Source organism: Camelus dromedarius, chromosome 22 (genome assembly GCF_036321535.1).
Source record: "Camelus dromedarius isolate mCamDro1 chromosome 22, mCamDro1.pat, whole genome shotgun sequence".
NCBI lineage: Eukaryota > Metazoa > Chordata > Mammalia > Artiodactyla > Camelidae > Camelus > Camelus dromedarius.
Window position 1 is genome coordinate 17,473,850 of NC_087457.1, and position 12,283 is coordinate 17,486,132.

The 12,283-nt window shown below is 34.1% G+C and overlaps 1 protein-coding gene across 7 annotated transcripts in view; it reads right to left on the minus strand.

The window, feature by feature from the left end:
* Positions 1-12,283, minus strand: part of WRN (WRN RecQ like helicase) — an 89,586-nt gene that overhangs the window by 68,675 nt on the left and 8,628 nt on the right. For 4 of the 7 annotated variants that reach the window (XM_064477483.1, XM_010987990.3, XM_010987987.3 and 1 more), the window contains exons 2-3: positions 4,533-4,640; positions 3,765-3,877 (exon numbers count right to left, since the gene is read on the minus strand). The exons of 1 other annotated variant lie outside the window; for it this stretch is intronic. In XM_064477483.1, the coding sequence (XP_064333553.1) occupies positions 3,765-3,877; positions 4,533-4,628 (209 nt within the window). In that variant the 5' untranslated portion in view covers positions 4,629-4,640. Of the gene's footprint in view, positions 1-2,997; positions 3,137-3,764; positions 3,878-4,532; positions 4,641-12,283 lie in introns of those variants that run through there. 2 more of the 7 variants (XM_031440165.2, XM_064477484.1) reach the window with 2 other exon arrangements.

Sequence of the window (12,283 nt, forward strand, 5' to 3'; positions counted from 1 at the left end):
GCATAACTGACAACAGCATTCACAAAGTTAAAGGACAAGCCAAAGACACACAACTGATATGAATAGTCAGAAAATATTAAAAATTCTTTGAAAACTCAGTAAGAAAATGAGAAATAACCAGTTAAAAAAAAAAAGAGAAATATGAACAAGAAATTCCCAAAAGGAAATTCAAATAGCCAATAACTCCAAATAAATATATGAAGACATGAAATCTCAACAGAAATTAGAGAAATGTAAAATTAATCTATACAATTTCACATCTGACTGGCAAAAACTAAAGCCTCACAATATCAAATGCTGAGGTTATCTACCAATGGGACCACTCCCTGGGGAATATTTAGACTGGTTAAATCCTGTTGGAAAAAACTTTTGACAAAATCTAGCTGAAGATGTATAAACATTATAACCTGGCAAGTCTTTCTCATCAGTATATGAAACTCTCACATGTGTACAACTAGACAGAAATATTTAAGAATATTCATTGCAATACTGTCCCTACTGGCAAAAATGGCAACAAATTACATTTCCATCAACAAAAGAATGAACAAATTGTGACATATTGAAACAATGGGATATTATATAAAAGTTAAAACAGAACTTCACATACCAAACCAAAAGAAAAATTCTCAAGAACATAAAATGTTGAGTGAAAAAGACAAGGTGCAGAATATACATATAGTTTGACAGTTTTTTTAAAACTTCTAAATGGGCAAAATAACAGTATATGATATTTTGAGATATAAAATTATGAATATTCTAGAAGACATCTGAGGGACTGCTAAACACTGAACTCATGACAGAAGTTTTCTCAGAGGACTGCAGACGGGAGAATCAAAAAGAGGATACATGGGGCTTCAGCTGTATTTTATTTGATGTCTTAATAAAGATTTAAAGAAAATGAGTATTAAATAGGGGGAGGGTACAGCTCAGTGGTAGAGTACATGTCTAGCATGCATAACATCTTGGGTTCAGCTGCCCCAGAACTGACATTAAAAATAATAAATAAACCTAATTACCTCCCCCCAAATAAAAATAAAAAGTAAAATTTTAAAAAGTAAATCTCATTAAAAAAAGAAAAAAAGAAAATGATTATTAAGATTTGATAAAGCTAGCAGGAGGAATATGAGTACTTGTTATATTATTGTTTATATTTACGTATTTCACAATTTTTAAAAATTAAACATATATTTTAAAAACTTTTTAAAGCTCAACTTCTGCTTTGGACCAAGATGAAAAACAGTGATCAGACACACCTTTTCCTCCATTGACAAACAGAAAATTGGACAAAATACATAAAAAAGTTTTCAGACACTAGACAATAGACAGTACTGGAATACGCTCTCTGAGGGAAGGGAAACAAAGGGTGAGCCCTACTGCTGTCCCAGCTTTCTGCCTAGAACATCCCAGACAACAGAACAAGGAGAAGAATCCAAAGCAGAGCACCAAGTTGGGGAGAGACGTCAGAACCAGAGAGGGTGAGGCAGCTGGAAGTTGTGGGTAGAGTCCTGGAGAGGCAGGAGCTAGGCAGGAAAGGACACGCGATCATACAGTGAAACTATGATGCTGGACAAAGACCAACCGGGGCACTGTAAGCTGAACGACTCCTAGGGCTTATACAGAGGCAGCAGTCATTCAAGTTCTGAAAAGTCAGAACAGAGATTCTTGTTGATCACCTGGGGTAGCCAGCAAAGACTCCAGAAGGGTCACACCGTATCATGGGGACAGATTATGCCCAGAGTAAAGGCTATTGTAGATTTGCCCTAATAAAGCTTAAAAATAATCCTCAAAATGTAAAACTGATCTTCAGGTAACTTAACTGCCTGACAGAGCAAAGCTCCTTTCTTTGAAAGAAGACAACAAAATCTAAAATTTAATAAAGAAAAATCACAACAACCAATCAAACATCGCCAGCCATGAGAAAAAAATAGGAAAACATGACTTATAAGCAGGATAAAAATCATTTCATAGAAAAAATAATAATAACTAGCACAATGAAATTAACAAAGACAGTAAAACAGCTATTATAAATAAGCTTCATATTTATTAATTTTTTTTAAATTTTCTTGGGGGCGGAGATAATTAGGTTTCTTTATTTATTTTAATGGAGGTACTGGGGATTGAACCCAGGACCTCGTGCATGCTAAGCAGGCACTCTACCCCTAAGCTATACCCTTAAATATGCTGAATATGTTCAAAGATTAAAACATGAATATGATATGTGCCAAAAAGGAAGTTTTTTTTTAAAAGAAACAAATGGAACTTCTAGAGGTGAAAAATACAGTAAAATTTAAAATTCACAGGATGGGACAACAGCAGATCAGACACTACAGAAGAAAAACTAAATAAGTGAACTTGCAGACATAGCCAAAGAAACTATCCAAACTGAAGCACAGAGAGAAAAAAGAATGAAAAAAAAATTATTTTAGACTGAAAGAGAGCCTTATACAATACAGTATCATGCAATCTAACTTACATGCATTGAGAGCGCCAAAAGGAAAAGAGAATAACAGGATGAGAGAAAATATATTTGAAGAAATTGTTCAAATTTGATGAAACTGTAAACCCACAGATCCAAAAAGATTACTGAACCCCCAAGCAAGATAAACACAAACCATACTACACAAAGGCACATCATAATAAAATTGCTGAAAACCTGTAATAGCAAAAATCTTTAAAGTGGCCATAGGAGGTAGGGAAAAAATTTGTCTGCCTTCCATAATAACACACAATTCATCAAAACTATACTCTTCAAGGAGGGTGGGTATAGCTCAGAGGTGGAGCACATGCTTAGGAGGCCCCAGGTTCAATCCCCAGTACCCTCCATCAAAAATTAAATAAATTAATAAACCTAATTACCTCCCCTACCCCCAAAAAATAGAAATTTAAAAAAAAAACATACTGTTCAAAACACTTATGCTTACTGCCTTCAGACAGGACATACTGTCAAAGTAAGACAGTGGAGTTAACACATAATCATAAATAACAGATTTTACCTACTCTGTGAGACAAGCTGAGTTCTGCTTCACGAGACTCAAAAGGAGCTGGATAACTATAGCAGGAGTGAGGACAACTGAATGCTATTTCTAGAATACATTTACCAGAAGACGATTAATAAATAACTTACCACTGCTTCTTTTAAGCCAATGTGTAATAGTATTAAAAAAAAAAAAAGATGAGTATAACAACTTCAAAGAAGATCTGAATAAATTCCCTACTACTTCTTGTAAAATGCTTCAAGAGCCTTATATTCCACTATTGCAGAGTCCTAGTTTAACTAGACAATTTAAAAAATTTTAATAGTCATTTTTAATGTTCTTTTTAAGGATCACTTGCTATAATTGTTGCTAACGAAACATCACAGAGCCAATCACAACCATTATTCAGTAATACTATGCTGGTATTTTTAATTAAATGGAAAGAAGCATTTTAGAGGTTGAATAATTCTTGCATGTTTTTCCTAAACTGGTGAAACAAAGTGTTCAGTGGTTCTATATATAATATCTTTAAGTATTGAAAAGTAAAAAATTATCTAAAGTAATAGAAAGGCTTGTGAATGAACAAACAGCTATATGATAAATTTAATTCAATGATTGTTTTTATTTTAAAAGTAGAATTAGACTTTGTCAGTGATATTCTATACGTGTAAATAATTATCTGTTGAATACACCTCAACTGTAAAATTCAATACACTTAACAAATATTATCGTAACAGTTATCTTCTAAGGGTCCAAATTCAAATGAAAGTAGGAAATTTAAATCTTTACCTAATATCTTCTGATAGGAAAGAACAATCACTAGCTTCATAACTGTACACAATGGATCCAGTGAATTCTAAGAAGGGTAGATCATCTTCCAAAACACTCTTCTGAATAGATGTCTTGAGTTAAACAAAATTCCAAAAAGGCACAAATAAAATTCACATTAAATAATAAATGTTCCTTGAAATAATAAAGTTCACAGAAGCTTTCAAAGAATAGTTCTAAGTTTTATCAACTAATGCCTTATAGACTAGTAAGTCACATGGACAATGGAACAAAGATAAAGCCAACAATTATAAAATTATTTTTCTAACAAATTTATTTGCAAACTTCTAATCTTATCTTCATAAAGGCATTTATGTTATTACATTTTTTTCTTCAATTATATTCGTATTCTAGATGTAATAATGCTGCCTTAAAATGCTGAAAAATGGTTGGTGAGCTGTAAGGCTATAAAGACTTAAAACTCTCTTAACCATAAAAATTCACCAAACTAAATACTGACTGAATTATTATCTGAATTGGAACAAACTTGTAAAGTCAACCATGCAAACCAGATATAAAGGGGAAGTACAGAATAAGAATTCTCATTTTGTAAAACCAATTAAAATTTAATCCCGTTTTTCCATTCAATGACTAGATCCAGAGTTCGCCCACACAACAGCAACTCGAAATGTAAATAATGGCCTGAAGTTTACAAATGCGATTGACTCATTTTACAGTCAGGCTTACATTAAATTTTCCACTTGAAAGAATAACTGATGAACTGCATACCTTTCTTTTTTCTACAGTGTATCTCTTATTCTGTGTAGACATCCATTCAGGAAGTTCCCGATGTTGTGGAGTTGTTTCCAATGTTTGTTCACTCATTTCTAAAAGGTGCTAGTCGTAAAATCCAAAAAACAATTACTCTGTGAATACAGTCTTTGTAAGAAAACTCAGAGATAGACCTATCAATATGATTGAAGAACCAAACATACGTATTTAAAGTAAGTTACGGCATCTAAGCCCAAATATAGGATATAGGAGCTGGAATCGCAAAAGAAAAATACAGATGCAATATGCTGGCTCTAATAACCATAGGTTTAGTATTTCTTCTTTTTAAAATAAGTGAGCCAGTTTAACTGAGTTCTAAGGTTCTAACAGTTTCAAAACCCTATTATTATCTGACTTTGATCCTTTCAAAAAATAATCCTTATCTCATTTACAATGAGAATCCCTGCGTGTGTAAATTGCTATAAATTTTTGACATCTTTAATTTTCTCATCATCTTTCCTAAGAGCTGAGTAAACTCGGCAATCTGTTCAATTTGTTCACAAGTCTACCTGAAGAGAATTCTGAGATGGATAAGCTTTTCTACATTAAGTTTTTTTATTACACTCTTGGCCTAACAAGTGAACCAGCTTCCCTAAGAATAAGAGTTTCATTGAGAATATTTTTTAAAAATCTGTTATGAGCTTTGAGGGCTCTCCTCATTGTAAACCAAATGTCAAGGATGGTGACAGAAAACACAATGAACGGGGTAATCCTGACATAGTCTACCTGTTCGTGGTCAAACACTTCCACACCCTCATGTGACTCAACATGCTTAACTGACATGGCCTTAAGTTCTTTAAAAAAATCCTTCAAACCCCAACCTTAGTTTCTGTTATCTCAAATTTCTAGTTAAGGCACAACAGTTCGGACAATACACCTGAATTTTTTTATGAATGAAACATGACGTTACTATGAAATAGTTAAAGCAACTGTTTATGATTATGGGACAACTGTTATCCCTACTGATGTTGAGCGATACACACTCTGAAGGAATTAAATATCCAGCAAGTATCCATTTTAGTTGCTCATTTTCCCAAGTGCAACCCCCCAAAACTGAGAATACTGATAACTTACAGAAGAAGTTTTTAAAAGATTACTTTAGCAAACTTAAATTGTCCATTCGGAACAAAGTATCAGTCTTAAACACTGGGAAGGAAAGGGTTAATAGCAGGCTACTAACTCACCCTCCCTCTGGGGGACCGGGAAGGAAAGACTTCAACCAGGGATCCCAGCAAACATGCTAATCAACCTCAAACTGGGTAGTAGCCTTGTAAATTTATCAATGGTATTTATCAGCAGAAAACTACCAAAGAGTACCTATCTAGAAAATGCTGTTAGCCAGATATAGCTAAACTGCCTGGATTGCTTATCATACATAAGCCTGGAATTATGGATCTATTAACTTACGGCTGGAAAATGGCAGGTAGTCAGCAAGCTGTAATTAAGAAAATATGAAAGAGGAGTTCCAAAACGAAAACAACTTCCTGTGTGCAAAAACTTTTTTTGCACACATTGTTCAAAGCTTTTCTGCTAATCCAAAACTATAACATGTACTAATGCAGAAGAAAAGGACATCTCTGGAATCTGTGTATAAGAGTTTGGGGTTCCTCAAAAAACAAAACAGAATATTCCATCTGCACTTGGTGCGTGCCTGTATTCTTTGAATCATTGGCAAAGTTTGGCACTGGGGAAGATCTATGACTCACTGAACCAAAACTGACAACTCAAATCTTAGCGCTACCACCTGCATTAAATAAGATAAAATATATAAAATATATATGCTGCATCCACTGTAAAGCATTTTACAAATGTTAATGGTTTTAAATTAAGTTTATATATGCCACAAATCCAAAACCCTTCGTAAGAGTCAAAAGTTGATCCCAAAGCATGTATATGTGTCTATATAATATATATATATAGACACACACACACACATACAACAAAAGAGAGTCTACTCTTAAAATATATTTTTATTAAACTGGAAAATAAGTTTTTGCTATATACAGAGTAGATCATTTACAAAACTGCCAGAAAATTGTTTTCTGCAAATAAACGACTCTATAAAAAACAACTATAAAATCTTAGAATTCGGTAAGTAATTCATTCACACTGCTAAAACAAAAGTAAACCTGAATAACTCTTCCCTACAGCTACCTGAAACCACTAAAATCATTCTAATTTAAAATGTCTTAATTTTTAGATGTAAATACTCTTCTTCGCACACAAGATTTTGTCTGAATGCCTTCAGGCAAAGAATTTGAAAGTAAACTTGTTTACAAACCTAACATTTTTGTCAAATTTACTGATATCTTGGAACAGATAGAAAGCATTTAGAAAATTAAAGTAGCAGAGTGATGTGACGTAGGGAAATTCTTCAACACACATGAGGATTTTCATCGTTGATCAGATAAAGGTTATTCTTGGAAGGAATCCAAGTCAATGAATAACAGAATTTTTTATTTATATACTTAGCTGTTATGTTGTTGAGTATGAACAACTGTGACACATCTTTTTCTAAAATCAAGTCTTTTATCATTTCATAATGCCCCAAGTTGTGCCGTTAAAGGATCTTAAATTCCTCTTTGAAATGAATAATGTATTTTGATTTGCTTTGGTTTAGACTTTCCTGGAATAATCTTGCCTATTTATCTGCCACTTTCCAACCTTTATCACTTTTTTAAAGGCTGGCTTTAAACAGCACACACCTGGAACTTCTGCTGTTTACTTTTCTGGTTTAAGTTTTGAATAGTCCAATTTGAACATGACTGTCTTTCAATAAGGAGATTCATCTCATTCACAGTCGGTATAAGAACTTGAGTTTTCCCTTTCATCTTACTTTGATTGGTATTTATCTTCCTTTCTTTAGCTTCCTCTAATTTTTTTTCCATTTTTTTCCTGACTGGAATGAAATTACCACTCATACTTATTTCCCATTGTTAAAATTTCATTTTTTCCATCCTACCATCACTCTGGCACCTCGGCAAAATAATAAAACTATACCCCTTCCCCACCAAGACCTACATTTGCACCATTCCTCTGCGTAGGACAGCAAAACTCTTAGAATGTTCTGACTTCCTCACTCTTCTAACTACTGTTTTCTACTGACATGGATTTGGTTACTGCCTATTAGCTTTCTTAGTATTGCTCCTCTATTTCAAGAATGCTTACTATTTCCTAAACACTTGTGTTACAAATTTCATCATCCATTTTAATATAAATGTTTATATAAATTTAAATATGCATGTAAATGTCTGTCTGTATTGCATACCATACTTTCCTCTTCTTTCACCTTGTCCTACCCTGAAATCTCTGATTTTTTTTCAAATAGTTAAGAGAATAACGTGTTGCTGAGCATAACAGTTCCAGCCAACTGAGAATGCCTGTGGCTTGTCGGTATCCTCTTATTGTCTCTGCCTTTTAATGATTCAAGTAAGAAGCCCATTGTTTTTCAGATTTTTTTTTAATTATGAGTAATCTTTTTCCCATCTGGAAGCCTGAAAGACTTTTAAGGATACTTTTATTTTAAAGAGCCTAAGTGTACATTCTTTATTCTCCTTGGGATCAGTGAGTTCCTGGAAAGGACTCTTTTCCAAGTCCTTACTTAAGATCAGAAAATTTTCCCCTTGTTATGGGTTGAATTGTACCCCTTCCCCAAACAATAAATGTTGGAGTCCTAATCCCCAAGTACCTCAGAATGTGACTTTGTTTGGAGATGGAGTCATTACAGAGGTAGTCAAATTTAAATGAAGTCATTAGGGTGGTACCTAATCTAAAATGAGTGGTGTCCATATAAAAAGGAGAAATTTGCACACAGAGACAAGACATGCACAGATGGAAGGTGATATGAAGAAACACTGGGAGAAGAGTCATCTACAAGCCATTAAGGGAAGGCCTGAAACAGAACCTTCCTTCACAGCCCTCAGGGGGAAAAAAAAAACTGCTAATAATCTCATTTCAGACTTTTAGCCTCCAAAACTGTGAAACAATAAATTTCTGTTTAGTCTTCCGGTTTGTGGTACTTAATTATGGCAGCTATAGCAAATTAATATACCCCTACTACTTCAGTATTAGGGGTTTAGTTACTAATTGCCACAATCGATTCCTTTTTTCTTCAAAAGCACTTAGTCACATTCTAATGAATTTCTTCTTGCCTGAATTTCTTCTCTGTCTCTATTTTCTCCTTTCTGATGACCACCTCTTTAATTTTGTTCTGTATTTCAAGAGACTTTTTCCACTTGATGTCTATGATGCTAATTTCATTCTCAACAGTGATAGTCCTTTTTCAGTTTGCCTACTGAATTTTCACGTTAAGATTGTGAACAAAAATACTGCAATGTAAGTGAAACTACTGCAAACATATCAGTAAACAAAGAATGCTGAAACCAAGTCATCAGTGGCTGCCGCCACCCCCCAGTGGGGACAGGCCTGCAGCCCGGCCTCTGCAGCCACTCACAATGGTGCACTCTGAGTGGACTCAGAATAAGAAAGGACAGGATACTGGCCCTAGATAGCTAGGTGCTTGTCAAAGGAATGAATTCAGTGAGCCCAAATGTTTGCTTCCTCCCATACATAGAAAAGCACTAAATTCTTTAACTTGAGATGCCTGGTTTTCTTTAGATAACAAGTAATCTTTTATTGTTCCAACTACCTGGTCTTTGTTGTAAAGCTCCTATATATCCTAGCTTCTCCCCTACCTCTTCGGAGCAGTACCTCAGAGCCATCTGAGAGGCTGTCATCCCGGCTCGAGTCCTCCCACCAAATAAAACATAACTCTTAACTTTTTGGCTGCGCATTTATTTCAGTCGACAAGATCTTGACTGTTAGTTCCAGAAAATTTCTTGGTACTCTAGCTGAGTCTCCCTAAGTGTGCTTATTTCTTTCTTTTATAAAAGTTGGAATCTAACTATTTTAAAGATCTGTTTCAATAAGAGTTTCCTATTCTGGATGTTCTGTGGGTCTTCTTTCCACTGCTGCTGGATTTCCAGGGTGGACTGCTATTTTCCTTTGCCTGTATAACTCTTGTTCACCATCAGCAGTCATCAGCTCTTAGGATCCCTTAGGAGGCTGCAAACTGGGGAACCAAGAGACTATCCACTGAAGACTGAATCCACTATCCAGTCTTCCACTGAAACATTGGCAGGCAACTTCTCTACTCACAAGCGTCTAAAGCTGTAAATCTCAAGGTCTAGCCCACGAGCACACTAAGCCCATCAGTACAACTCCCCTGGAAGTCCTCTAACACAGGAAAGATCAAGCAGGCTTCCTAGGACCCATCAGTTGTTCAGTGCATTCAACAAATACCTGTTAAAGTTTCAGCCATCATCTGTTCTACCACAGTAATTCTATTGAGCATTTTATTTAGGAAATACTATTTTAATTCCTTTCTTATCTTCCAGTTTTCCTTTCTACTATTTTCAGTTCTTTGATTAATACATTTCCTTTCGAATCCTTTGATGATACTTATAGTGACTTTAACTTCTTTTCTGTGTAGGAATTCCTTTTTCTCAAGGGTCAACTATTCAGCTTACTAAGCTTGATATCTGTTGATTTTACTCAAATACATGATGACTCTCAAATGCCCACTTCATTTATAAATGAAGTTCTACACCAGAAGTTGACAACGTTTTCAAGTTTGTGGCACATTCAGAAAATGAAAATGTTTTTATGGCATGCTGGGAAAGGGTTCCGGGAGTGTAAATATAAAAATTTTGTAAAAGATAAACTCCTTTATAAAAATTAAAATTTTCAAACTTTTTAAATAACAAACTTAAAATTGATTAAATATAACTTTTGTATACTACATTTTATGCTTAAAATGGCTACACACAATTCCTGATTAAGACCCTTGAACAACATATTCTTAATATTCTATGTAGCTATCATCACAAAGAAGCTTTGTTAGCACAAGTAGCAGCAAATGGCAAAAGAAGAGGCTTTGCTCCAATACACTGAAAACTCTCTTTTCACTGTTAACCAGCATCCCAACAATTCAATCTCTTTAAATTGCACTTCACGGGTGCTAAAATTCTTCAAATCTAATGCCCTTCCTTTTCTTCTACTGAAAATGTTAATTCCTTCTGATGATGTATATAAGCTTCAAATATATATGAAATTTTTATATGAAGTATTTCAATGTGATGCAAAAGCTCTGTCTCAGGCACATACTGGCTTTGCTCTAATATTATTAATCCTTCTTCAGGATTCAAGTAACACCAACTAAACAATCACTTCTAAAATTATTTTAACTTCACTCTGGCAAAGCTGAATTTTTACTCTGAATCCATAAATATTGTCAGTACACATTAATATATTTTTCACAAGATCGCTGTACTTCTGATTTAGTTAATTCAAGTGCTCAGAACGTCGGTTAAGGATACCATTTTTTGAAGCCAATAATTATACTTCAACAAATCCGCAAAGTAAGGGTCATTCACAAGGAATAATTTGAAATTTTCCCTTTAGGTTATAAAACTTCCTTTGGACTGTCAACACACTTCAGTAATGAAAAGCTACTCAGATTTCTTCACCTAAAGCTGAAAAGAAGGTACTGTAGCAACCTGGATTTCATTAGATTCACCATTTTTGTGACATCATTCAATGTAGAATTCAGAACTACATGCAAATTTTAATATATAAGAGTTTCTCTGTGAATAAGACAACGTATTACTTGAAATATCTTTTTTTTTATATTGAACTGATATAAAGCCTTTATACCTTCCTGTTATTACCAGTCCCAACTTCCCACTGTTTCCTTAATACCTCATGTGTTTCAAAATACTCATTTTTCACTTTGAATATTCCATCTCCAGTTGGTTTTGGAATTTCTTTGCCAAGGAAATAATGTCTTTCTAGGTGTTTTTCAAGGATCCTATACAGTGTTCTAACTGAAGACAACTGCCAATACTAACAAATACATAACTGCAATGAGCACTTTTTTCATTGATATTCTGGATTAGTATTGCCTTTATGTCCTTGACAAATCTTCAACATATCATCTAATAGAATAATTGAAAAATGGCAACTTTTCCATTTCCTTTGCCTCACTGGTCCCAAACACAGTAATCCATAAAGGCAGGGGAGAAAAAGCAGATCTGTTAAACTAGTGAGGTAATCTGGGCTTTGTTAATTGTGCAATCCTGTAACTAGCTTCCTGATCTCAATCTGATTATTTTATCAGTCTCTTAAAAGAAATTTAGTACTATTTTTTTGCTCAAAACGTAAGGAAATTAATACCTACTATTATCAGTGACTGAATTGCCTAAGAGCTTGAGAGCTAAACTGAGTAAAGTACCCCAATCTTTTTGAAATGCATCCCCCCCAAAAAAAACACTACACTGTTAAGTTAAATGGCACATACAGGTAATTTTTTCTTGGGCTTAGAAATGCTTATCAGTAAGTAGTTCAATGACTAACTCTGAGAGATAATTATATTGTTTAATGTGGACAAATTTTCAGTTACTACGTAAAATGGCTCAGGTCTGTTTTGTTCAAAATATATAAAGGCTAGCTTGATGAAATACACTGTTTTATAAAATTTGATTATTTAATCAAAAATGCAAGAATGTTCACTTTTCCTTTAGAAATTATTCTAAAATTTGCTAGCAAAATGTCAAAAAAAGAAGTTGTGGTGTATAAGCTAAAACTTCAATTTCTCACTTTTGGCACTTATGTAAATTTTACAAATATCCATTGAGTTTCACAATGTTTCT